Source organism: Oncorhynchus tshawytscha, linkage group LG19, assembly GCF_018296145.1.
Source record: "Oncorhynchus tshawytscha isolate Ot180627B linkage group LG19, Otsh_v2.0, whole genome shotgun sequence".
Lineage (NCBI taxonomy): Eukaryota > Metazoa > Chordata > Actinopteri > Salmoniformes > Salmonidae > Oncorhynchus > Oncorhynchus tshawytscha.
In genome coordinates, this window is record NC_056447.1 from 23,216,313 (window position 1) to 23,242,980 (window position 26,668).

Below are 26,668 nucleotides of genomic sequence, written 5' to 3' on the forward strand. Positions count from 1 at the left end.
AAAAAGCTTATTTCTCTCAGAGATTTGGTGCACAAATTTGTTTACATCCCTGTTAGTGAGCATTTCTCCTTTGCCAAGATAATCCATCCACCTGATGGGTGTGGAATATCAAGAAGCTGATTAAATCATGATCCTTACAGGTGAACCTTGTGCTGGGGACAATAAAAGGACACTAAAATGTGGTTGTCACAACACACTGCCACAGATGTCTCAAGTTGAGGGAGCGTGCAATTGGCATGCTGACTGCAAGAATATCTACCAGAGCTGTTGCCAGACAATTTAATGTTAATTTCTCTACCATAAGCCACTTCCAACATTTGTTTTAGAGAATTTGGCAGTGTCCAACCAGCCTTACTAAGGCAGACCACGTGTAACCACGGCAGCCCAGGACCTCCACATCCAGCTTCTTCACCTGTGGGAACGTCTTAGACTAGCCACCCGGACATCTGATGAAACAAAGGAGTATTTATGTCTGTAATAAAACCCTTTTGTGGGGAAAACCCATTCTGATTGGCTGGGCCTGGCACCCCCTCCCAGGACCACCCATGGCTGCACCCTTGCCCATTCATATGAAATCCATAGATTAGGGCTTAATTCATTTTTTTTATATGAACTTTAACTTAGTAAAATCATTGAAATGGTTGCATTTATATTTTTGTTCAGTATAGTTAACTCTGCAGGGACATTCAACATCTCTATTAGTTGAACAGTATAGGGTCCCGAGGACCATGTTCACACTCTCAACCACTACTTGTTTGGTTCTCGGTTGGACTTCCAACTCCAAAATAGTTTTTTTTAAATGTTTAAATCTTAAATATGCTATACCGACAACTTGAGCCACTGATGTTATTCCAAGAACAAGCTTAGAAAACAAAGTAAGATGTTTCAAGGGCTGGTCTCTCTAGGCTTTTCTTCCTCCTTCACTCCTCACCTTCCTCCAGTCCTTGAAGAAGTTGTTTCGGAACACATCTTTTGTGGTGTATTCATGGTCAAGCATCTGAGCAAAGAACAGGGCCACCTCCTCTGCAGCAAGGCCCAGCTTCACAACTTTACCTGGTGAACAAGCACATCACACACACAGTTCCATAAGATCCATAATCTTAGCTGGGCTACATTTTCAGTAAACAGCTTGCAGGTCCTAGGAGAGAAAAATATATAATGTTGTAGAATAGTTTAGGACTCCGCTTGACTTTTTCCCCCTTGTATTAGTGTCTGAAACTAACAGGTGCAAATGCTTGGTAAATCTTGTCATGTTCTCTAAATAGGGGAGCGAAGTGGCACCACTATATGAGTAGCTCAAGTGACTAGAGGAGCTGTGACCTCAGTCAGGCTTTTGGAGCTTAGTCAGAACCAAAATGCACCATATCAACTAGTGATGGTGATTATATTATTGTTGCGCTAGTTGGCTGTACCTGCACCAAAACTCCAATAATTGTCCTTCATAGCTTGTTCTCAATCTTTTTAAATATGGAGCCAAATTGTTTTCAAATTTCCATGACTGATCAAAACTCGTTCTCTCATGGCTCTTTTGTCCCTCTGCAGCAGACAAATGGTGAGCAACATGTTTGGACCATGGAATCACAATAATGAATTGCATACCTATCGTATCAGACCCTTAAGTATTGTGATAATATCGTATAGAGGTCCCTGGCAATTCCCCGCCATAATATCATCCCCAGAGGTCCCCTAGGAGCCGGCTCAGCAGGCCAACCAATGCCCAGAGAGAGAGAGAGGCCTGCAGTGAGCGGCTGTGGATTTACATTCCATACCACTCCAATGGGTGAATTAGTTGTGGAGGCCTGGCCCCAGAGAGGGACTTCACTACACACAGGGATTAACTTATCAAACCTACTCTTTTGACATAGGAGCTGTCAATGCTGCACTATGGGGGGGAAAAAAAACATAAAAACTATGGTTCTCAATCAAAATGTTTGATCCAGACAGCCAGACATCCCTGGGCTGTATGCCCTAAATAAAGGAGGCTGATCTTTTGTGGGCAGCTGTTGATCCATGCAAATCAATACAGAGTTGAGGAAAAATCTTCTGGGGTGAATGATGAAAGGAAGGATCCTCCCCAGAGTGTCGGAGATAGAGGAGAAAGTGTCAACAACATTCAACTTTCAATCTGACCCAGACAGAATGCTTGGATAGTCTGAAAGTGAGTTACAAGCCTTCCTAGCGAAACTCTCTCATGTCAGTGAATCTACTTAGATATTTAGAGTGAAGAGCCTCGCTTTGAGAAGTGTTTACTTCTAAATGGTCGATGATCTGACAAGGTGAGTATAAACCTTCAGACCAGCAGGGCTGTACTGACCATTGTAGTAGAAGTTAACGTTGTCTGGGAGATGCTGGTACTCCGGTGGGAAAAAGGGACCCCTGTGCTCCAGAAACTTCCATTTTACACCATCCTCATACTTGTCCTCTTCCCACCTGAGGGACAAGAGTGCGTTTCAGAATGAGCCTCTCTTTCATAAAAAGGTTCATACAACCACCTCCCACACATCGGGCATATAGAAAAAACAAACAAGCCCCACCATCTCCAGCGCTGCTGCTCTTCTTCTTCTTTTTTTTTGATCTTCAACGCTTTTGCTGCCTCAATCTCTTCCTTTGACTTCTTCTTTGTAGTGACTGGATGCTCCGCCTCCTCTTTCTTTGGCTTCTGGGAGATCAAGACAGCAGCACAGAAACAAGACATTTTACACAGTAGGTGATTTACACAATCAGTGAGCCCATTGTAAAATGTCCCAAAACAAAGCTTGTTTGTTATTTCAGCTGTACCCATCTGAGTCAAATTCGCAAAGCACTAACATTACACAAAATATTTACTGAAGAAAAATATAAATGCAACCATGTCAAAGATTTTAGCAAGTTAGTTCTTATGAAGGAAATCAGTGAATTGAAATAAATGAATTAGGCCCTAATCTATGGACTTCACATGACTGGGCAGGGGCACAGCCATGGATGGGCATAGGCCAGCTACTGGAGAGCCAGGCCCAGCCAATCAGAATTAGTTTTTCCCTACAAAAGGGCTTTATTATGGACAGAAATACTCCTCAGCTTCATCAGCTGTCCGGGTGGCTGGTCTCAGACACTGCCGCAGGTGAAGAAGCCGGAGGTCCAGAGCTGGCGTGTTTACACGTGCTCTGCGGGATGTGAGGCCGGTTCGACATAATGCCAAATTATTTAAAACAACGTTGGAGGCAGGTTATGGTAGAGAAATTAAAATTTAATTATCTGACAACAGCTCTGGTGGACATTCCTGCAATCAGCATGCCAATTGCACACTTCCTCAACTTGAGACATCTGTGACATTGTGTTGTGACAAAAGTGCACATTTTAGAGTGGCCTTTTATTGTCCGCAGCACAAGGTGCATCTGTGTAATGATCATGTTTAATCAGCTTTTTGATAATCTACATACCTGATGGGTGTGGCATATCTTGGCAAAAGGAGAATGCTCACAAATAGGGATGTAAACAAAATTGAGAGAAGTAAGCTTTTTGTGCACATGGAAAATTTCTGGGATCTTTTATTTCAGCTCATGAAACATGGGACCAACAATTTATATGTTGCATTTATTTTTGTTCAGATATAGTTTCCACTTCTCAGTTCATGTGAAAAGTGGGGGAAAATGATGCTACTACATAAACAGCTAAAAACTAGAACATTTGACTGCGGGGAGGATGCCTACCTTCTCTTTCTTTATCCCCTCCTTTGTGTTATTCTCTGTCCTCGGGTCAGCCTCGTCCTTCTCTTTCAATTTCCTATTTAACCTGAGGGCAGCAAATAACATCTGTGTACAGCAACAATGTGCAACACTATTTGTTCACCTCCAACGGGTAGTGGTGTGGTGGAACTGATGTTCGCATGTTACTAACACTTAGTCATAGGGTAACTGAATGACAGATGGAGTGAGGGCATATAAATAAGGGAGACCTGCTCACGTTGGGGTTGCACTGGAACACGAGGGACCTTCCATGGCTTCATCCTCTGGTCTTTTCCTCTTTTTCCCCCTCTTTTCTGGCACAAAGTCTCCATCTTCAGGCTCCTCTTTTACAGCCAAATTAAACCTGAGGAAAGCACAAAGAGACACTGAACGAAGAGACACTGACCAGTCACTTTCACTCCCATATCAAGTGGTTGGAAAGCATGAACACATCCTGCTGCAGTCCACCTTTTACTTCCCAGTAAGACGTAGCTATTCATAGAGTAATACCTCAATCCAAAAGTACACCATTTAGTGACCACATTTAATCACTGTAATTATGTAATTACACATTATAGAAAAGGGCCTGATGATAGTATAATAATAATAATAATAATAATAATAGGATGGCAAGCTTGTATTTCCCTGCAGTATGCCTTGGAAGTGGGAAGGAAATTGACCAAATTAATAAATCAACATTACAACCACCACTGCAACTTAATTACAGTACTGCTTCATTTCAAATGGTTGGATGGAAGGAAAAGAAAGAAAACAGCTGTAGATGCTAATTCCCATTACAGGCAGAATGGAACAGGATAATGTACAGGGATGCCAAGTTTTGAAAATTGCTTGGAGTGAGATTTCCTATGGGGAATGTCATTGTCTCCACCCCTAGCCAGGGGGCCCTTAACTGGGGGACACCGAACGAAAATTGTTTTTTTTGTTGTTAGAAAATGCTAATATTAGCAGTGGCTAACCACAGGATAGACTGCAGTTTCTTTGTCCATAAGAAACCAATGTGAATGTAATTTGGGTGAACTATCCCTTCAAAATCTCCTGACTAGAGGTCCCTCTCCAAGAGGGTTGGTGGCCCACACCTGATCTACAGTGGGGCAAAAAAAGTATTTAGTCAGCCACCAATTGTGCAAGTTCTCCCACTTAAAAAGATGAGGCCTGTAGTTATCATAGGTACACTTCAACTATGACAGACAAAATGAGAGAAAGAAATCCAGAAAATCACAATGTAGGATTTTTAATGAATTTATTTGCAAATTATGGTGGAAAATAAGTATTTGGTCAATAACAAAAAGTTTCTCAATACTTTGTTATATACCCTTTGTTGGCAGAGGTCAAACGTTTTCTGTAAGTCTTCACAAGGTTTTCACACTGTTGCTGGTATTTTGACCCACTCCTCCATGCAGATCTCTAGAACAGTGATGTGTGGGGGCTGTTGCTGGGCAACACGGACTTTCAACTCCCTCCAAAGATTTTCTATAGGGTTGAGATCTGGAGACTGGCTAGGCAACTCCAGGACCTTGAAATGCTTCTTACGAAGCCACTCCTTCGTTGCCCGGGTGGTGTGTTTGGGATCATTGTCATGCTGAAAGACCCAGCCACGTTTCATCTTCAATGCCCTTGCTGATGGAAGGAGGTTTTCACTCAAAATCTCACGATACATGGCCCCATTCATTCTTTCCTTTACACAGATCAGTCGTCCTGGTCCCTTTGCAGAAAAACAGCCCCAAAGCATGATGTTTCCACCCCCATGCTTCACAGTAGGTATGGTGTTCTTTGGATGCAACTCAGCATTCTTTGTCCTCCAAACACGACGAGTTCTATTTTAGTTTCATCTGACCATATGACATTCTCCCAATCTTCTTCTGGATCATCCAAATGCTCTCTAGCAAACTTCAGACGGGCCTAGACATCTACTGGCTTAAGCAGGGGGAGACGTCTTGCACTGCAGGATTTGAGTCCCTGGAGGCGTATTGTGTTACTGATGGTAGGCTTTGTTACTTTGGTCCCAGCTCTCTGCAGGTCATTCACTAGGTCCTCCCGTGTGGTTCTGGGATTTTTGCTCACCGTTCTTGTGAACATTTTGATCCCACGGAGTGAGATCTTGCGTGGAGCTTCAGATCGAGGGAAATTAGTGGTCTTGTATGTCTGCCATTTACTAATAATTGCTCCCACAGATGATTTCTTCAAACCAAGCTGCTTACCTATTGCAGATTCAGTCTTCCCAGCCTGGTGCAGGTCTACAATTTTGTTTCTGGTGTCCATTGACAACTCTTTGGTCTTGGCCATAGTGGAGTTTGGAGTGTGACTGTTTGAGGTTGTGGACAGGTGTCTTTTATACTGATAACAAGTTCAAACAGGTGCCATTAATACAGGTAATGAGTGGAGGACAGAGGAGCCTCTTAAAGAAGATGTTACAGGTCTGTGAGAGTCAGAAATCTTGCTTGTTTGTAGGTGACCAAATACTTATTTTCCACCATAATTTGCAAATTAATTAATTAAAAATCCTACAATGTGATTTTCTGGATTTTTTTTGTTAAAGTGTACCTATAATGAAAATTACAGGCCTCTCATCTTTTTAAGTGGGAGAACTTGCACAATTGGTGGCTGACTAAATACTCTTTTGCCCCACTGTATGTTTCCCAAAAACTTTTCATTTCTACTAAATTAACCTACAATCAAGAAAAATCCAATGAATATTAATTTACAGGTGGTTGAGGCCGATGTGCAAAATCTTACTCTCCATAGGAATAAATGCAAAATATCTTGCCTACCATTTCGGTAGGAATAAATGACAAAACAAGATATTTGAGGCAAGGGGCATTTCAATATAGCCTCTCATTTTATGACAGCCACACCACACTGTTTTCAAAACTGTCCATAAATGCTTACAAAAATGCACAGCCCTCATTGAAAATAAAGAATTTTAAAAAGAGTTTGAGGACAAGATGGCAAATCAGATTTCGAATAGAACAATTACACCAGAAGAATTCTTAAGAAATATGAATAAGTTAAATAATAAGAAAAGTATGGGGAATAACAATAGTGTTCTTGCTGAGATAAGCACACTAATTAGTGTATATTTTAGCCCATTGTAGGGGAAGGGAATTGTTCTAGTGACTTACATCTGCTATTGTGTAAGACCAAACAAATTACAGAAAATCTTCTGAAGACGACATAGCCTAAATCTGTTGCTACACCAAACCCAAATGATCTTTCAATGTATTGTCCCGGCAGGTAGCCTAGTGGTCAGAGTGTTGGGCCAGTAACCAAAAGGTTGCTGGATCAAATCCCCAAGCTGACAAGGTAAAAATCTGTTGTTCTGCCCCTGAGCAAGGCAGTTAACCCACTGTTCCCTGGGCGCCGAAGACATGGGTGTCAATTATGGCAGCCCCACGCATCTCTTTGATTCAGAGGGATTGGGTTAAATGAGGAAAACACATTTCAGTTGTACAACTGACTAGGTATCCCCCTTGCCCACTAGAATCGGTTACATTTGGGTTCACAATTTAAGGGCAAAAGTGTTCATAATATAGTTACACAAATCAGGTCACCCTAACAACATTTATTCTAAACGCTGACTTTGTTGTTATAGCCTTATCAACCTAGTCCTAAATTGCCAATGATCAAACAAGGGGAATAATGTGGGCTATAGATCTGGGCTAATCTAAATTGTGGAATAAATCCCTAGTAGTAGGCTATATTATCACACATAAAGCATTTTGCAACAATTATAGACAAAAACAGCACTACAAGTTGCCGTGCTGCTCTTTTGACAATTGAGGTTATAAACTTTGATAAGCGGAGAGCAAACATGCCTGTCCAGTCTGACGTGACTGCACTCCACTCTAAATCGTGAGGGGCGCCTTTACAAATGCGCATCAAATCGCCTAGGTCCTTACTAAACCAATCACAAGCTTCAATCTGCCACGGTTCACAGTGCAATGGCAGGAAAATGATGGATCTACCAGGTGAAGCTGGTGCAGATACAACACTCATGATGTAGAATTGCAGGTGCATATGCTCCGATTTGGAAAAAAAGTTACACACTGAATTCAGTGGAGTAATTAAAATTAAATAGGGAACTTTTTTCAATGTGTGAGAGGTGTGGTGTGAGAACAGGGCGAAATGCGTGATTCGCGCCCAATGCATGAGAGTTGGCAGCGCAGATAATGCATTTAATGGGATAGTTTGGGAATTTGTCAGAGGTCCTTTATATACTTCCCAATAGTCAGATATATTGATACCATTTTTATGTATCTGTGTCCAGTATGAAGGAATAGAGAGGTAGTTTTGCAAGCCAATGCTAACTTAGCGTTAGCGCAACGACTGGAAGTCTACAGGAACATCCAGTCATTAAACTTCCTTCAAACTGCACGCAGATACATAAAAATGGTATTCACGAGTTTCTGAATCTGGGGAAGTAAATTGCCAAAATCCCGACCATTCCGTTTAAGGACCTCCAACCCTTCACTTCACCCCGTTTTCTTGTCACCGACAACAGTACAGATGGGTAATGATTGGATATTCTCTAAGTTTCTTCCAACGTTCTGTCTGAATGTCACCTAACTCATCTGAACAACTCATTCCTGTATGGCAAATCAACATATTCTTTCCATTTCCTAAGCAAGAGAGGTAGTCTTCAATAGGATTAGGAAAATGTTGAAATGCCAATAGGTTCGTCTGTGAGGGAGAAACAGCCTGAGTAAGTCTAAGAGAGAGTCCATAAACAGAGAATTAACTGTATATGTCATTCACTTTGTCAGTGTGACTATAAGGAAGCAAAACCGATACTGTTATCTGTAGCAGATTGTACCTTTCAGACCTAGCCTAAACTCACACCATCCATCCCCTCAGAACACAGCGGTTTTTCATTTATTGCTTTTCTGACGAGCCACAGACACTTTTCAATACAGCAGGAAATACATTTTCTGATAGACAGCAAACACTCCCTGAAAAAAAAGGGGAATGGATCCTGTCCAGGCTCTTGGAAATCCAAATCACAAGAATTAATTTTGATCACCTCCCTACCATTTGAAATGTTAATGGATTAAAACTACATTTCCAATGGCAGCAGAAATGTGCTGATGTGACACTTTGAAGCAATATCAAGCCACACAACTTCAACAGAGCTGTAGTTGAGCAAAGCCATGACAATTAGCTGGCTCTCTCATTACCAATACTGTTAACAGGATGCAGTCTCAGAGGAAAATGCCCACCTCACATCATCATCAAAGCTCTCCACGCTCTCCGTTTTGAAAGCCTTGACCTAATATAGAGGGAAAACAGAAAAACAAGTCAGAGCTCAGCACAAAAGATAAAATACTCAAGCTCTTCACTCAACTCCGTTTGTGGTCTGCATGTACAGTACCAGTCAAAAATGTGGACACCTACTCATACAAGGGGTTCTCTTTATTTGTACTATTTTCTACATTGTAGAATAGTGAAGACATCAAAACTATGAAATAACACATATGGAATCATGTAGTAACCAAAAAGAAGTGTTAAAGAAATCAAAATATATTTTATATTTGAGATTCTCCAAAGTAGCCACCCTTTGCCTTTGACAGCTTTGCACACTGAGCATTCTCTCAACCAGCATCATGAGATAGTCACCTGGAATGCATTTCAATTGAAGGGTGTGCCTTGATAAAGGCTAATTTGTGTAATTTCTTTCCTTCTTAATGCATTTGAGCCAATCGGTGGTGTTGAAACATGGTAGGGGTGGCATACAGAAGATAGCCCTATTTGGTAAAAGACCAAGTCCATATTATGGCAAGAAGGCCAGTCCATCATTACTTTAAGACATGAAGGTCAGCCAATCTGGAAAATGTCAAGAACTTTGAAAGTTTGTTCAAGTGCAGTCGCAAAAACCAAGAGCTATGATGAAACTGTCTCTCAAGAGCACCGTCACTGGAAAGGAAGACCCAGAGTTACCTCTGCTGCAGAGGATAAATTCATTAGATTTAACTGCACCCCAGATTGCAGCCCAAATAAATGATTCAGAGTTCAAGTAACAGACACATCTCAACATGAACTGTTCAAAAGAGACTGTGTGGATCAGGAATTCGTGGTCGAATTTCTGCAAAGAAACAAAGAAACACGAGCAACGGACAGACCGGTGGAAAGCTGTCCTTTGGTCTGATAAGTCAAAATCAGAAATGAGACAGTAGGTGAGCAGATGATCTCCGCATGTGTGGTTTCCACCGTGAAACATGAAGGTGGTGGTGTGCTTTGCTGGTGACACTGTCAGTGATTTATTTAGAATTAAATCAGCATGGCTACCACAGCATTCTACAGTGATATGACATCTCATCTGTTCTGAGCTCAGTGAGACTATCATTTGTTTTTCCACAGGTCAAAGACCCAAAACACACCTCCAGGCTGTGTAAGGGCTATTTGACCAAGGAGAGTGATTGAGTGCTGCATCAGATGACCCGACCTCAACCCAATTGAGATGGTTTTGGATGAGTTGGACCGCAGAATGAAGGAAAAGCAGCCAACAAGTGCACAGCATATGTAGGAATTCCTTCAAGACGGTTAGAAAAGCATTCCTCATGAAGCTGGTTAAGATAATGCCAATAGTGTGCAAAGCTGTCATCAAGGCAAAGGGTGACTACTTTGAAGAAGTAGAATGTTGAAGAATGTTTTTTTTTGTTTAACACTTTTTTGGTTACTACATGATTCCATGTGTTATTTCATGGTTTTGATAACTTCAGTATTATTCTACAATGTAGAAAATAGTAAAAATAAGAACAAACCTTTGAATGAGTAGGTGTGGACAACAATTGGGGAGAACGGGCTCGTGGTAATGACTGGAGCGGAATGGTATCAAATACACCAAATTCACTCGTTCCGGCCATTATTATGAGCCTTTCTCCCCTCAGCAGCCTCCACTGATTATATATTTTTTCTAAATACTCATATTGGACAAAAACAGACACCGCAAAGAGGTACTGAAAGTGGTGTTTTGACCTAATACAGAATTAATCTATATAATGGACAACATAATTTACTAAGTAATTTAATTTACTAAGTAAATTGACACATATCAAGAAACAATGGACCTGTATGTACAGTGCATTCGGAAAGTATTCAGGCCCCTTGACTTTTTCCACATTAGTCTTATTCTAAAATTGATTCAATTGTTTTTGTTCCGTCATCAAGCTACACACAATAACCCATAATGACAAAGCAAAAACAGGTTTAGACATTTTTGCAAACATAAATAAAATAAAACTGAAATATCACATTTACATAAGTATTCAGACCCTTTACTCAGTACTTTGTTGAAGCACCTCTGGCATCAATTACAGCCTTGAGTCTTCTTGGGTATGAAGCTACAAGCTTGGCACACCTGTATTTGGTGAGTTTTTCACATTCTTCTCTGCAGTTCCTCAAGCTCTGTCAGGTTGTCTGGGGAGCATTGCTGCACAGCCATCTTCAGGTCATTCCAGAGATTTTCGATTGGATTCAGGTCTGGCCGGGCCACTCAAGGACATCGAGACTTGTCCCAAAGCCACTCCTGCGTTGTCTTGGCTGTGTGTTTAGGGTCATTGTCCTGTTGGAAGGTGAACCTTCGCCCCAGTCTGAGGTCCTGAGCAGGTTATCACGGCTCTCTCTACTTTGCTCCATTCATCTTTCCCTTGAACCTGACTAGTCTACCAGTCCCTGCAGCTGTAAAACATCCCCAAAGTAGAATGCTGTAACCTAACAAAACGTGGAAAAAGTCAAGGGGTCTGAATACTTTCCGAAGGCACTGTATGAGAAAACCCCTATGTTGAGAGATTCAGTATGAGGGTAATGGACCTTGGGCACCAGTCCAAGTACAGTATCAGGAAATCCATTTCTATCTAGCTGGTTTGGGGAGCTTCTGGAATCAACTATCATGGGGTTCACACAGGGACACGCTGGCAGCACAGGCTGGGAAGATGTAACCTGCAGTCAAATTTCTCAGGAAAAACTATCCAGTAGTACAAATGTAAGTCCCATTAGCTGTAGCGGTGGTGATTTAGGCCTACTTGCTGTTGCTACTAATACAGCTGCTCCTGTTGATAGCGCCACTGCCATAACTATTAGGCTACTACGAACACAATATGTAGTGCATGATTTAAGAAAAAGGTACTTACCTTTTTCTGAACTTTTACTTTTTCCACCCGTTGAGACTTTGCTGTGGCTTTAGTTCTTTCCTTATTGGGCTTTGTACTGTCAGACCATCAGAACAGAAAGACAGGGAGAAAAATAGAGATTGTCATATTTCTCTCCCCCAGTTGGTACCTCCAACTTAACTCTAGTCTGCCATGAAATGTCATCAGGGACTGTCACAGAAGGCTGCTGCCAGTCATGCTTACAGGTGTCTATTCTTCTCTTTCATCCCATTAATTACACATGCCAGTGACAGATGACTCTGGATTCATTTGTTTGCTCATATAATGCATCCAATATCAAGGAGAATTAATGTATTCATATAAAGATGGAGTACCCTACTCTGGGTAATGAAAGCAGGCATCCACACACATTGTAGCACGTTGCTAGATTTACAATTGCTGGCTTGTTTGGGGACTTAATTTCTCTCCATTTTTTTGCAACATTCTGTGTGTCTACACCACAGAGCTGTGGGGTGTATAATATTGGGAAGATGTTGACTGTTGTTTCAGTTAACTGTAATTCAGAAGTATAGAAGACATGAAGAAAGTTAGGATGCAGTGCGTGGAAAGGTAGTGTCTAACTACCTACATGCAAAGACCATCTTTACATAATGAGATATACAAAAAAAAAAAAAAAAAGTGAAATCTGCAGTGAACATATGTTTCAGATTAGGCCTAGCTAGTGCAATATGTACTACTTGGGTCTTAGAGATAGTGAGGAAGACAATTTCATGGATGCCTATGCAGATTTGTTACTGAGATATTGCACATAATATAGGATATTGTATGTCACTGTCTGGACTCACCTTTTCCTAGGTGCGTCTCCACCCGAGCCTCCTTCCTTATCACTCAGCCTCTGTCTGGGTGTTTTCGCTTTGGCCTTCCCTCCTCTGGCTTGGCCAACATTCTTCTCTCCGCCCATCTCCTAAGGAGCACTGTAAAACAGACCGTTCATTAGCTAGCAGAATGATTTGCTTGGTGCAGAATGGTTTGTTAACTCAGATGGCAGCGCTAACCTGACAAGCATGGAAGTGCAGTAAAAAATGACAAACTAACGTTACATACATGCATTTTCAAAAATGCGCGTAATTAGCTCTGAACAGCAAAATATAGTGTGATTCTATGGGTTGCTAGCGTGAGCAAAATATCCCGGTCACATGGGTTAGCATACGTACTACTGTATTATACTAAACCATATTTGCTTAGCTACATTAGCTAACTAGCGGTGTGTGGTTAGCTGGAAAATCTAATTGTCAGTTCCACAAGCTTACCACTTCTTCTGTGTGCTAAATTTGGCCTTGACTGATTACTTTTGCTACGAATGGCGAATTAGCTGTCTTAGTGTATGGCTGAAATCTCCAAACCGCTCTGTCTGTAGAAAGTAGCGCGAGATTTTTAAAGTTCAACGCTATTGAGTCTGATTGGCTGAATAAATTAATTAGCTGGCGATCAACGCCCTCTGTCTGCGAATACGCCTTACTGCAGCTAATATGTGTTTTTTTATGGGGAATATAATGAGGAATGAAAGTACATAATAAAGTAAACAAGGACACTCATAGCACAACAATAAATATGTTAAATTAATAATATGGTATAATTTTATCTATTTTAAATATGCACTTCTATTTGTTTTCTGACAAGCCCTATTCTAAAAATCGTATGCATTATTCCCGAGTCCTAGCTTCCTCTCCCTTGAAGTAGGTTATAACTGATCTGACGACTGGATTGGCGGAAGCAAGCATTTTACACAAAACAACCACATATCACAGTTATAGCAAGTAAACACTTTCCTCAATAATGCAGCTATCATCATATCAGCAAACACATTTGCTCTTGAAGCTCAGTGATTATTTTAATGGAGGAATTAAATATTTATAGTATTTGGGGGTCCTAGTTTTTGGTTGGCTACCTATTCACTCATTTCCAATCCAAGCGTTCTCTTTTTGTTACATAATTGCTCTCCCATACACACAAGAGGCAAAGGTCGACCACGTGGAATAAAAAGTAGATTTAAAAACTAAACCAGGTATTTTGAGGTGGGGAGAGTGACATTGGGAAAATAGGTTGGGGGAAAAAAACACTGTCGTTATTTCCTTCAGGCTCGCTGTGACAGTTGTACTGTCTCTTTAATAATATACCGTGAAGGATCAAGTTGCGCACCGGGTGGTACTGGTATTATTTACAACTGGACAGAGACAATTTACAGATTGCGATGATACCCCAGCCCATAATTTCTACATTGCGCAGTGGTGTGAGTTTCTGGCGACATCGAAGTGTTTTAGTAACGGCTTTAAGGCTCCAGGCCTTGGACTTTCGAAGCGTGCGTTGTCGGTTTACCTCGGCACCTGGTACTGTCAGATCCATGGAGGACATACTGACGAGGGTTGTGGTACCGTTACCTACATACGAGACGAGAGAGAAGTCCCCGCCTCCACCCGAATCGAACAGTGTGGAATTTATGCATTTCTACAAAAGCCTTGAAAAGGAAGAGAAGTCACAATTTCTAGCAACGCTATCACACGATTTTGGTGTGGACCACAAAGGAGTTTCAGAGCTAGCAGGCAAGCTGCTCGACACTCAGTTAAGGGACTTGGCTACAATATTGCAAGTAGAGGACAGGTTACGATACAGTCTGACTCCGCGCTATAAACAGTTGCTTAATCACATAAGCAGGGTTGAGGGGGGAGTGAAGTTCCTGGTGGACCTACGTGCCGATCTGCTTGAAATAATATCATCTAAAGGAAGTGACAGTCCTCACATTCGGGTAAAGCCACTGTTTACAATATTATATGGTGGCCTGCTAATGTCAAATCACGTAGCGCGTTTTGGAAATAATTGACAGGTGCAGGCAGGAATTATTCACAACAGTATATGTATTTCAGTACTTGGAATCGACTTTTTATTTCTTCTGAGTTATCAGGAAATAGATAAACAATAAATATTAACACAATTATCTGACTGCACCTGCTCAAAAACTAACGTTCACTAAATGGAGCCAGTTCTACTGCCATAACCAGATAAGTGTTATAGAAAATTGAAGTTTTTCCAATGGAAAATAACATAAAACACGTGATTTGTTTACAAACAAGCTAATAGATGACATGTTTCTATATTTAATGCTAAGAAACAAAACAGATGTAGGTGCCTTATACAATGTGACCAATGTATACTGTAGGTACAGCACATTTAAAACTTGTGTGTCAAAGGCAAATCAGTTGCAGGCCTAATGTACTATACTAAATAAAGGTGTTGACAACGCTGTATGACATGGAAGCCCCCTTTGACCTACATTGGTATGGGTGTCCCATTTCAACTGACTGCTAGAGCAGCTCATCTCTGATCACTTTTGCCCTAGTGAAGAAACTGTGACTGAGCCAAGCATTTCAAAATCATATGGGTTTGTTTTATTTTTTTTTAAAGTGTCATGAAGGTCATTCCATGACATTTCAGCAAGCCATGACACCTACCATCTCAGATTGTTCTGAAATTGTTTCTGTAGTTAGAAACAGATAAGATTAGCATTCCTGCATCGTTATTTAGTTGAAATATGATTTGATCTGAGAATTTAAGCCATTTGAATTTATAGGATTCATATAATATTTAATAAATATAGCACCCATCAACTGATTTGTGCCAAACATTTTTCTACCAACGAGTAAGAAAATAAATGGTCAAAAGTTACCCACGGACCCTCCCAGACCCAGCCCTATCCCACCCCAACAACCAGTATACAGTATCAGTTCTCTATGTCTGACAAATAGTATGGAGCTGTAGCTCGGCGTATTGTTTCGTCATCCTATGTAATGGACTCTCATGGAATTTGGTGATGCTTTGTCCCCCGTTCAGAGAAATTAGTCATTGAAGTTGTGAGGTTTATGCCCCATCCTACATCCTGATATTACCAGGTTCTGACCATGAGATAGTGCTGCCCCCCTCCATGTTAAAGGGATAGTTCAACCAAATTACAAAATTACATTTTAGTTTCCTTAGCCTGTAAGCAGTCTATGGGCAATGTATGACCACAACCCATTCTTGGCCACTGTTTCAAATGCTAACTTTTTACAATTTGCTGCACAAATCCAATGAAAGTCAATGCTACCTATATTAGCATTTTCATGCTTCATATCCAAATCATCTATAAGTAACATCATTGAGTTACAGATACTTTAGAATGATTTGGATATGAACATGTAAAAGTGATCGTATACAAATGTAAGCAAGGTTTGAAATGCTTAGGCCTAGGTTTTAGTCAGATATGATCTGTTTGGGCTTCTTGCGGTCAATTTGCAGTCTACAAATGTTTTAAATTATGTCCCGGCCCCCTGACCATCCCCTCAATAATTCTTTTAAAATCATCAGCTGAATCTTAAGCTTAAAAAAATATCTAAACACATCATGTAAGGTATTGGTCCCATGTCTCATGAGCTGAAATAAAAGATCCCAGAAATGTTCTATACATACAACAAACTTATTTCTCTAAAATGTTGTGCACAAATTTGTTTACATCCCTTACAGTGCCTTCGGGCAGGATTCAGACCCCTTGACTTTTTCCACATTTTGTTACATTACAGCCTTATTCTAAAATTGATTAAATTGTTTTCCCCCCTCATCAATCTACACACAATACCCCATAATGACAAAGCAAAAACAGGTTTTTAGACATTTTTGCTAATTTATATTTAAAAAATATGTATATATCACATTTACATAAGTATTCAGACCCTTTACTCAGTACTTTGTTGAAGAACCTTTGGCAGGGATTACAGCCTTGAGTCTTCTTGGGTATGACGATACAAACTTAGCACACCTGTATTTGGGGAGTTTCTCCCATTCTTTTCTGCAGATCCTCCCAAGCAATGTCAGGTTGGATGGGGAGCGTTACTGCACAGCTATTTTAGGTCTCCCAAGAGATTTTCGAATGGGTTCAAGTCCGGGCTCTAGCTGGGCCACTCAAGGACATTCAGAGACTTGTCCCGAAGCTACTCCTGCGTGGTCTTAGCTGTGTGCTTAAGGTTGTTGTCCTGTTGGAAGGTGAACTTTCGCACCAGTCTGAGTTCCTGAGCGCTCTGGAGCAGGATTTCATCAAGGATCTCGCTGTACTTTGCTCCGTTCATCTTTGCCTCGATCCTGACTAGTCTTCCAGAGGAGTGGCTTCTGCCCACTCTACCATAAAGGCCTGATTGGTGGAGTGTTGCAGAGATGGTTGAACTCTGGAGCTCTGTCAGAGTGACCATCGGGTTCTTGGTCACCTCCCTGACCAAGGCGCTCAGTTTGGCCTGGCGGCCAGCTCTAGGAAGAGTCTTGGTGGTTCCAAACTTCCTCCATTTAAGAATGATGGAGACCACTGGGTTCTTGGGGACCAACAATGCTGCAGAAATTGCTCATGGTGTGGTTTTTGCTCTGACATGCACAGTCAACTAAGGGACCTTTATATAGACAGGCGTGTGCCTTTCCAAATCATGTCCAATCAATTGAATTTACCACAGGTGGACTCCAAGTTGTGGAAACATCTCAAAAATAAAATTGGTTCTGTATTGTTGAAAATCCAATAACATGGCGTGGAGACAAAGTTTTTTTCAATTTCAGTAGAAAAGGGGATTTTTTAAAGAAAAGTGCAAGGGCACCAATATATTTGGCCACAACTGTTTGTGCCAGCTGTTTAAATATCTATCGAATCAGATCTTTTCCTGTTTTGATCCCATAACTCCCCCATCTCCTATTGAGGCAAGTTACCAACTTGTACCCACATCAGTCTGTCTGGAAAAGGCCTACTTTTCTCCATCTTGGGTGATGTAGGGCATGGAGGTGAAAGGACATTTGCACTGAATGCGAAAATTGCTTCAAATGTAATTGGTCATCAATTGGGAAATGCTTGCTCAGCTTGACTCATTTTACCAGCATCTTCCCGCAGTTATTATTTGGCCTCTTTATAAGTTAACTTTATAAGTTAGCTCACACAGGGATTTGTTTATCCGTTTATGTTCTGCTGCATCAGCTCTTTACCTGTGTTTGAGAATGATGCTAAATATGATACACTATTTCACCCACAGGAGTTCCTTTAAAAAGGTGGCACTGTCAATGCAGTAGGCGAGAACAGCTGTACTGTACACAATGTCTACCTTACTTTGGGGAGAGAGAAATTGGGGTTTAAAAATGGAATAGGTTAAGAGTAAAATAAGAGCCTCTCATCTACTGTGGGAGGAAAGAAAGGTGTTCATAAACATGATAGTAATTAAAACAGCGAGTCAAGCAGAATCAAATAGGCCTTATAAAAGTTCTGAATTGCCAAGACTGCAATTACCAAGGTTGTTTAGAAGTAACTCACATTTCTATAGTAGACTTGTTTCCTGCTGTTGGTCTATCAATTTTTTTTTAATCAATCACTATTTTCATTCTTCTTTACCTGTGCACAGAATAACCTGGGAGGTGAGAGATTAGGAAAATAACTAGGATTCATAATATACTTCTGCTGTGACTTCAGTTTAGTGGTCCCTTACATTTGACAAGTATATTGGTTGTGGTTTCTCAGAGGCAATTTTAGCCTAAGCCTGTCACATGTCATCTAGGCCTACTGGAGCAAAAGGCACATAGTGTAGTAGGGGCTGGGAGGCTGTCCTGTTGTACCCTGGAATCGTTGAATGCACAACTGAATAACTTTGGCTTTGGTTCCTGTTTCATATGCATCACAGTTTCCTTATGGTTCTCTTTGTGCATGCAATACTAGCAACTGTGTAACAACGGTGCAAATTCCAAATCAATGTCCTCAACGGCATATACTGTAACACAAATTTCTAATTTTACTGGTACAGTGCCAATGAAAGAAAATTACATTTTCTCTCAAGGATTAGAATCTCTCAAGCTTTTTTTCAAAGGCTCACATTATTGTCACAGCCATTCAGGCCAGTTTAATTTCAAGGTCTTTGATTCCTCAGCCTCTTCACTTGCTCTCCCTTCTACTTCCATGTCACTAAACCTGACTATTGCGACTCTTCCATTTCAAAGGTTTTCATCTGCCGCAAGGTCAACGAAATACAGATTTGTCCCTGAGTTTGCTGTTCTTTTGTGTGACTAAGAATTGGGAGCTTCTTTAACCCAGAGGCAAGGCGGTAGCTGCGGTTGTATGTGTCGACATAGCATGATATCTTAACGCTTTTTCAGGGTTCATCATCAATCTCAGAATGATTTATTTGCTCCTGTTGTCAGATTCTAAGTTTGTCTTTTTTTGCGTGAGTCATCAAAGACACACAAACACACACACCGAGACGCTTTTAAAATGTGCTGTTTTGGATAAGTTTTTGGCCCTGGGGGTTATGTGAAATTCAGCTAGATAAGAAAATATGGATGGGATAAAAAAAAAATGCAAAAACAATCAAAATACAAGATAACTAATGTAAAATATACTGTGTCTGTAAAAACATGAACAAAAATGCAACATGTAAAATGTTGGTCTCATGTATCATGAGCTGAAATAAAATTGTTCAAATGCACAAAAAGCTTGTGCACAAATTTGTTTACATCCCTATTTGCGAGCATTTCTCCTTTGCCAAAAAAATCCATCCACCTGACAGGTGTGGCATATCAAGGAGCTGATTAAACTGCATGATCATTAAACAGGTGAACCTGTTGGGGACAATAAAAGGTCACAAAATGTGCAGTTTTGTCACACAACACAGATGTTTCAAGTTTTGAGGGAGCATGCTGGGAGCAATGGCCACCATTCGGGAGCCCGATTTAATTCATTTCAATTGACTGACTTCCTTATATGAACTGTAACTCAGTAAAATCATTTATATTTTTTTCAGTATAATTCATGTTCGTGCAGAATTCTAAGTTTTGTAATTAGCTTTTGTTAAGTGTAGAATTCACAAGCACTTTCAGCTACTTTGGAAGGGATTGGCATCAACTATATTTAGGCCCGACAGTTATCAATGTTTATTTTTGGGAGGGGCAATGTATAATGCACATTATTATTGGCAGGTACAGTGTTTGGCTGTTGACTTGCCAGGTGCTGCTGTAGATGGACAGAATAGAGTACGTCTAGTCTTAACTCAGTGTGAGTTTATGCAGGTATAATGGTATGTTTGTTTGTTGAGAGAGCCTTTCTCTGCTATAAGGAAGTCAGATGCTTGGAGGAGGACTATACCCTGCTCATATGACAATGTGTTTATTGAAGTGTGAGGCCTATGTCTCCTCATATACAGTACCGTAGGCTCCAGATCCACCTGTGCCATCATCACTACCAACAGATATAAATCAAATCAAATTTTATTTGTCACATACACATGGTTAGCAGATGTTAATGCGAGTGTAGCGAAATGCTTGTGCTTCTAGTTCCAGCAATGCAGTAATAACCAATGAGTAATCTAACCTAACAATTCCACAACTACTACCTTATACACAAGTGTAAAGGGATAAAGAATATGTACATAAAGATATATGAATGAGTGATGGTACAGAACAGCATAGGCAAGATGCAGTAGATGGTATCGAATACAGTATATACATATGAGATGAGTAATGTAGGGTATGTAAACATAAAGTGACATAGTTTCAAGTGGCTAGTGATATATGAATTACATAAAGATGGCAAGATGCAGTAGATGATATAGAGTACAGTATATACATATACGATGAGTAATGTAGGGTATGTAAACATTATATTAAGTGGCATTGTTGAAAGTGGCTAGTGATACATTTTTTACAATAATTTTCATCAATTTCTATTATTAAAGTGGCTGGAGTTGAGTCAGTATGTTGGCAGCAGCCACTCATGATCTTTATGGCCTTCCTGTGACATCGGGTTGTGTAGGTGTCCTGGAGGGCAGGTAGTTTGCCCCTGGTGATGCGTTGTGCAAACCTCACTACCCTCTGGAGAGCCTTACGGTTGTGGGCAGAGCAGTTGCCGTACCAGGCGGTGATACAGCCCGACAGGATGCTCTCGATTGTGCATCTGTAGAAGTTTGTGAGTGCTTTTGGTGACAAGCCAAATTTCTTCACCCTCCTGAGGTTGCTGAGGCGCTGCTGCGCCTTCTTCACAACGCTGTCTGTGTGGGTGGACCAATTCAGTTTGTCCAAACTTAAAACGTACTACCCTCTCCACTACTGTCCCGTCGATGTGGATAGGGTGGAGATGTGGATAATGAAAACAAACAAATGCCCAGGAGGACATACACCCACAAAAAGTAGGCCTTGTAGGTGATCATGGAACTGCAGGATGATGTGACAGCCATGCTTTTGATACCAGCCTGGGATGTTATTAATGCTGCTGTCAGTCACTAGATAGTGTGATGACATTCAGTCATGAATTCTACTTAAGTGAACTGATTGAGCTGTTCACAGTGTTATTAAGCTGACACTAGTTACAGATTGAGAAAAAAAATAACACCTGTAAGCACTATGGCAGCTCGTTTTCAGTGTGCTAAAACCATTTGGGTGGCATTAGGTGCTGGGACTGGGAGTGTCAGGCTCCTGAGGCACTAATATGCTTTAAATGATCACTTTAATCAGTAAGCAAATGTTTTTGTTAATAGGTAAATAGAAATAGCTGGTCTCTGGCAGCCACACTCTAGCAGCTACATCCTGTATTTGGTTCTGATTAGTCTCTCTCATGACTAACTAATTATTGAGTAGCTGGCCAGAGCACACAGGAGCTTTACCTCTGGGTTCTGATGTTGCAGGACCTGAATGGCACTCTGAAGAGTCTGCTGTCAGAGTGGTTCTCTGTGGGTCTTCTGCATCTGGAGAGGATCACCTGGCAGTCCCCCTGCGAGATACTGCAGAAGATCAGCCAGTAAGAAGCCCCTGTAGTACACACACAGACACACAGACACACCGACACTTATAGCTCTACAGTAAACCCATGTCTGACTGTGTATGTCCTGGCAGGTACGAGGCTGTCCACCCTGTGAGGAACTGGACCGATATAAAACGTAGGGTGGGGCCGTACCGTCGCTGCTATGCCTTCACTCACGCTGCCATGCCAGGGGAACCACTGGTCGTCCTGCATGTGGCACTCACAGAGGACATCTCTGATAACATACAGGTGAGAGGTTTTATATGGAATACCTCATTTATTGAATATGAGAGAGAATGCAGAAATTGAGACGTTGGTTTAGCTGTTCTGTAGATTAATTCCTCTTTATAGTACTGGAGACCACAATTTGATAATAGACTGTATGTCTGACTCCAACATTGTTCTTTCTCCTGTCCCATAGAGTATCGTGAGAGAGTTGGCTACCCTGGACTTGGAGGAGGATGTGAACAAGGTCAACACAGCAGTGTTCTACTCCATCTCCTCCAGCCAGGCTGGCCTGCAGGGGGTGGAGCTGGGGAACGTTCTTATCAAGAGAGTGGTGCGGGAGCTGCAGGTGGGTGGAGAATGATATCACACCACTGTTTCTATGAGCAGAATGACAGGCAAAGTCGGACTGCCCCTCTCATGGGGCCCCACATCTGAACACTGTGGAACGTCTCCTGAGTCAATCAGCTGCTCCCCTGCGTCATCATGCGTGATTAATTAGCCATCTCCATGGTCAGAGTTTTTTTACACTCTGTTTGACACTCGCTTCAGTGTCACCTGATGGATTCCATTCTCTCCAGACTTCCACCAAGTTCTTAGAACCACAACCACTCACGACACCCCAACACTTCTGGCCATGGCCAAGAAACAGATGGCAGTCAATCACAACAGTAGTTCAACATCAAATCAAATCAAATGTATTTATATAGCCCTTCGTACATCAGCTGATATCTCAAAGTGCTGTACAGAAACCCAGCCTAAAACCCCAAACAGCAAGCAATGCAGGTGTAGAAGCACAGTGGCTAGGAAAAACTGGGGACAGCAAGGAGTCATCATGTCAGGTAGTCCTGAGGCATGGTCCTAGGGCTCAGGTCCTCAGAGAGAGAGAATTAGAGAGAGCACACTTAAATTCACACAGGACACTGGATAGGACAAGAGAAGTACTCCAGATATGAGTACAAACTGACCCTAGCCCCCCGACACATAAACTACTGCAGCATAAATACTGGAGGCTGAGACAGGAGGGGTCAGGGGACACTGTGACCCCATCCGAGGATATAACCCCACCCACTCCATATAACCCCACTCCAACATAAGCTGGAGGGTATTTCAGTGTGCGAAGAGTGGTAATTATTATAAGATAACATTTCTTGTAATATAACCTAGACATGCTCTTTTTAACCTAGACAAGCTAAAATAAACTAAATACTCGCACAATCCTGTATTTCCAACTGCATGTTAGGTGTGTGCTTGTGGGTAAAGAGGGGATTGAATGCTCTTCTCCACATTTCAGCCAAGATAGAGAGAGGAATATTGACATTTCAGCTGTCAGACCTAATCATGTCGAGAGGAGAGGAAACCACTCCATGTCAGGGTGCTCCAGCTATAGCTCTTATTAAATGATTGGAACATTGAATGGAAAAACAAGAGCCACTCAACCTCATGGATTTACATAGCTGGGAGGCTTGTCTGAAAGGTTGAAATGGTCATATCCTGCTATAATGACATGCAAAGCAAGTGATCATGAAAGCCTTTATTTATTTCAATCTTTATTTATAGTAAATATGGACTCTGTTTTTGAAGAGATTTTTTCTGTGAGTGTAGTTGTTAGTCTGGCAGAGTATAGACTTGTAGGATAAGAGTATGAAGTGTGTTTCTTGTTGAATTGTACAGTAGCCTGGTCTAAGTATTCTAGCCTCTCCATTGTTCAATCTGCATTCTTGACATTGGTGAATCGATCTTTGAAGTTCTAGGGATGTACATTGTTTTGTAGGGCTTGAACTTTTCTATCTGTAGTCCCGATTCCATCTGAACTCTGCAGATATTGAATTAAATCAGAAATGTAATTTTGTTTTACCACGCCTTTTCTTGTGGCCAATGAGTTCTGGCTTTATCCCGAGGTCATACTGATAACCCCTCATATCAGTAGGACAAAAAAACAAAGAAAGATGACATTGTGACCGTGTGCAGTGCCATTGCAGTGTTATGCCCCATATTAAGGGCAATATAACACCTCTACAGCCACTGAGGGACCACTGCAATGGATGGATGATGGGGAGGGAAAGAGAAGGTCACAGTGTGGTTGAGGAAGTAGGGAGGAGGATCCCGTTGTCTTTCAGCATTACTCTCTAGGGCCTTTTCTGTCTCCCTATCATTTGGCCTTACTTATTTCTCTGTGGATTGCATGCCTGCTCTAAGCATGCTGACCAAGGCTTTACAGTAAATTGAACTGATGAATAGAAAGTGACCTCTTGACATGGTTATGCTCAGATCTACTGACTCGTGTGATGGAAGTACAGAGGAATGAATGAGAAAGAGGGAGGGAGAGGGAGAGGTAGAAGGAAAGGCTCACTCCAACATCTGCCTCCAGGGGTTGTCTGACACACGTTGCCTCCTCTGCTGCCTCCTGTGAATCTACACACCACACAGCTCTGTACCTTATCAGCCTAGACAAGAAAGATCCAACATGAGAGGGGGAGAGAGGGCAGGTAATAGAAGAGAGAGAGCAAGAAAGAGAACTTCTGAAGAAGTGAAAGAAAGGGGGGAGAGAGTGAAACCTAGGCGGCAGGCAGGCAGTGTATGATGATGGCAGAGGCACTAGGGACCAGAGTCAAGAGCTTGGAAGGTATTAAAAGTGTGAGAGAAAGGGAGGGCAGGGTAGAGCAAGAGAATGAGGGGGTCATCCATCTCTATCAATCCCAATGGCAGATATGTGGAGATGGAGTCGATTGGTGCTGTTGCTTTGTGTTGCAGTGGGAAACAAAGCCGTTTGTATCTGATAGGTAGTTCACTGAGTTCAGCTCCTCCGAGAGACACTGGGGTATTACATACTGGGTTCAGTTCCTCCGCGAGACACTGGGGTATTACATACTGGGTTCAGCTCCTCCGCGAGACACTGGGGTATTACATACTGGGTTCATTATCAAGTGTTTGGAAAGTGCATTCCCTTGGACGGGTCCAGAACATTTAAATTTGACAGGATGAAAATGTATTGTTGAACCTGTATTATCCAACCCATCTAACCCTTTCCTTAATGTTACTTTTTCATCTACTTTTCTCTCTGTAAAACCTCATTGGTTTCATTCATTAACTGGTGTAGACAAAGTTGTTTTAGACTGAGGCTGTCTATCCTCTCTGTCTATCTTTTTGCAGAGTGAGTTCCCCCACATGTCCCAGTTCTCCAGCCTGTCTCCCATCCCGGGCTTCTCCTCCTGGTTACTGGGCATGCTCAGCCAGCACCGGAAGGAGGGCCGTATGGAGCTGCTAACTGAACGTGAGTGGAGGGAGGTGGCAGATGTCACAAACACAGCCCCCGATACCAACGCCCTGGATGCCCTGCGTAAGCTGATCAGCACTGGCGAGTGGACCCGCTCTGAACGCCTGGTCCACGTCCTGGAGCCTGCCCTGATGCGCCTCTGTGCCTGGTACCTCTACGGAGAGAAGCGGCGCGGCTATACCCTGAACCCTGTGGCCAACTTCCACCTGCAGAATGGTGCCACCATGTGGAGACTGAACTGGCATGCAGACACCAGCCCCCGGGGAGTGGCCAACTCCTGTGGCATCATGGTGAACTACAGATACTTCCTGCAGGAGACCCCGTCCAACAGCGCTGCCTACATGCACAACAAAGTCATCACAGTTACAGAACAGGTGCTGGGCTTGGTCTCACAATTTCAGAAGAACAGCAAACTCTGAGCTCCATGGACACCCATGTACACGCACACACACACTTGGTATCAAAGATGCCTCTAGGCCCAGGACTGGCTGACTTTACGGCTCTGATCTAATGTGCCAAAACAAAACACGCTCAAAACATGGAGACAATTTGTGGAATGATATTCATTTATTTTGTTATTTTCTTTTTACAATCTAGCCCATGTAGCGCATGGATTTTCCTTTCCCTTCCTTCTTGGGGTGGGTATGTGGTGTTATCATCTCCGATAGACTCCCGGTGTTTCATGGTGTGAGAGACTACAGCTAATGAAGCGAGAGACATTTACAGTGCCTTGCAAAAGTATTCATCCCCTTGGCATTTTTCCTATTTTGTTGCATTATAACTTGTAATTTAAATGGATTTTTATTTGGATTTCATGTAATGAACATACACAAAATAGTCCAAATTGGTGAAGTGAAAAAAAAAAGACGACTTTCAAAAAATAAAAAATATTTTTTTTAAAATGAAAAAGATGTGCGCACATATGTATTCACCCCCTTTGCTATGAAGCCCCTAAATCAGATCTGGTGCAACCAATTACCTTCAGAAGTCACATAATTAGTTAAATAAAGTCCACCTGTGTGGAATCTAAGTATCACATGATCTGTGATCTCAGTATATATACACCTGTTCTGAAAGGCCCCAGAGTCTGCAACACCTCTAAGCAAGTGGCACCACTAAGCAAGCGGCACCATGAAGACCAAGAAGCTCTCCAAACTGGTCAGGGGCAAAGTTTTGGAGCAGTACAGATCGGGGTTGGGTTTTTAAAAAATATCAGAAACTTTGAACATAGCAAAAAATTGAAAGAATATGGCATCACAACAAACCTGCCGGACCAGGCAAGGAGGGCATTAATCAGAGAGGCAACAAAGAGATCAAAGACAACTACTGAAGGAGCTGCAAAGCTCCACAGCGGAGATTGGAGTATCTGTCCATAGGACCACTTTAAGCCGTACACTCCATAGAGCTGAGCTTTACGGAAGAGTGGCCAGAAAAAAAGCGATTGCTTAAAGAAAAAAATAAGCAAACACATTTGGTGTTTGCCAAAAGGCATGTGGGATACTCCCCA

The 26,668-nt window shown here is 41.8% G+C and overlaps 2 protein-coding genes across 3 annotated transcripts in view; one reads left to right on the forward strand and one right to left on the reverse strand.

The window, feature by feature from the left end:
• The window catches only part of zgc:173742 (DNA topoisomerase I, mitochondrial), a 31,766-nt gene extending 17,113 nt beyond the window's left edge, over positions 1-14,653 (reverse strand). The window contains exons 1-9 of one of the 2 annotated variants that reach the window (XM_024379338.2): positions 14,575-14,653; positions 12,673-12,801; positions 11,849-11,924; positions 8,939-8,988; positions 3,943-4,068; positions 3,690-3,771; positions 2,535-2,659; positions 2,315-2,430; positions 932-1,053 (exon numbers count right to left, since the gene is read on the reverse strand). In XM_024379338.2, the coding sequence (XP_024235106.1) occupies positions 932-1,053; positions 2,315-2,430; positions 2,535-2,659; positions 3,690-3,771; positions 3,943-4,068; positions 8,939-8,988; positions 11,849-11,924; positions 12,673-12,788 (813 nt within the window). In that variant the 5' untranslated portion in view covers positions 12,789-12,801; positions 14,575-14,653. Of the gene's footprint in view, positions 1-931; positions 1,054-2,314; positions 2,431-2,534; positions 2,660-3,689; positions 3,772-3,942; positions 4,069-8,938; positions 8,989-11,848; positions 11,925-12,672; positions 12,802-13,137; positions 13,283-14,574 lie in introns of those variants that run through there. The other variant, XM_024379336.2, reaches the window with a different exon arrangement.
• Positions 13,987-25,975, forward strand: LOC112218498 (malonyl-CoA decarboxylase, mitochondrial). The gene is made up of 5 exons (XM_024379339.2): positions 13,987-14,630; positions 21,544-21,656; positions 21,752-21,908; positions 22,081-22,233; positions 25,038-25,975. Exons 1-5 carry the CDS (start codon positions 14,079-14,081, stop codon positions 25,578-25,580), a joined length of 1,518 nt encoding a protein of 505 aa, XP_024235107.1. The 5' UTR covers positions 13,987-14,078; the 3' UTR covers positions 25,581-25,975.
• Positions 25,976-26,668: the final 693 nt, after the last annotated feature.

Excerpts from the sequence above, each read along its gene's own strand:
- LOC112218498 (XM_024379339.2), top strand. The coding sequence starts at position 14,079 with ATGATACCCCAGCCCATAATTTCTACATTGCGCAGTGGTGTGAGTTTC. Across the intron at positions 21,909-22,080 it reads ACATCTCTGATAACATACAG|AGTATCGTGAGAGAGTTGGC; the intron begins GTGAGAGGTTTT and ends CCTGTCCCATAG. Across the intron at positions 22,234-25,037 it reads GAGTGGTGCGGGAGCTGCAG|AGTGAGTTCCCCCACATGTC; the intron begins GTGGGTGGAGAA and ends ATCTTTTTGCAG.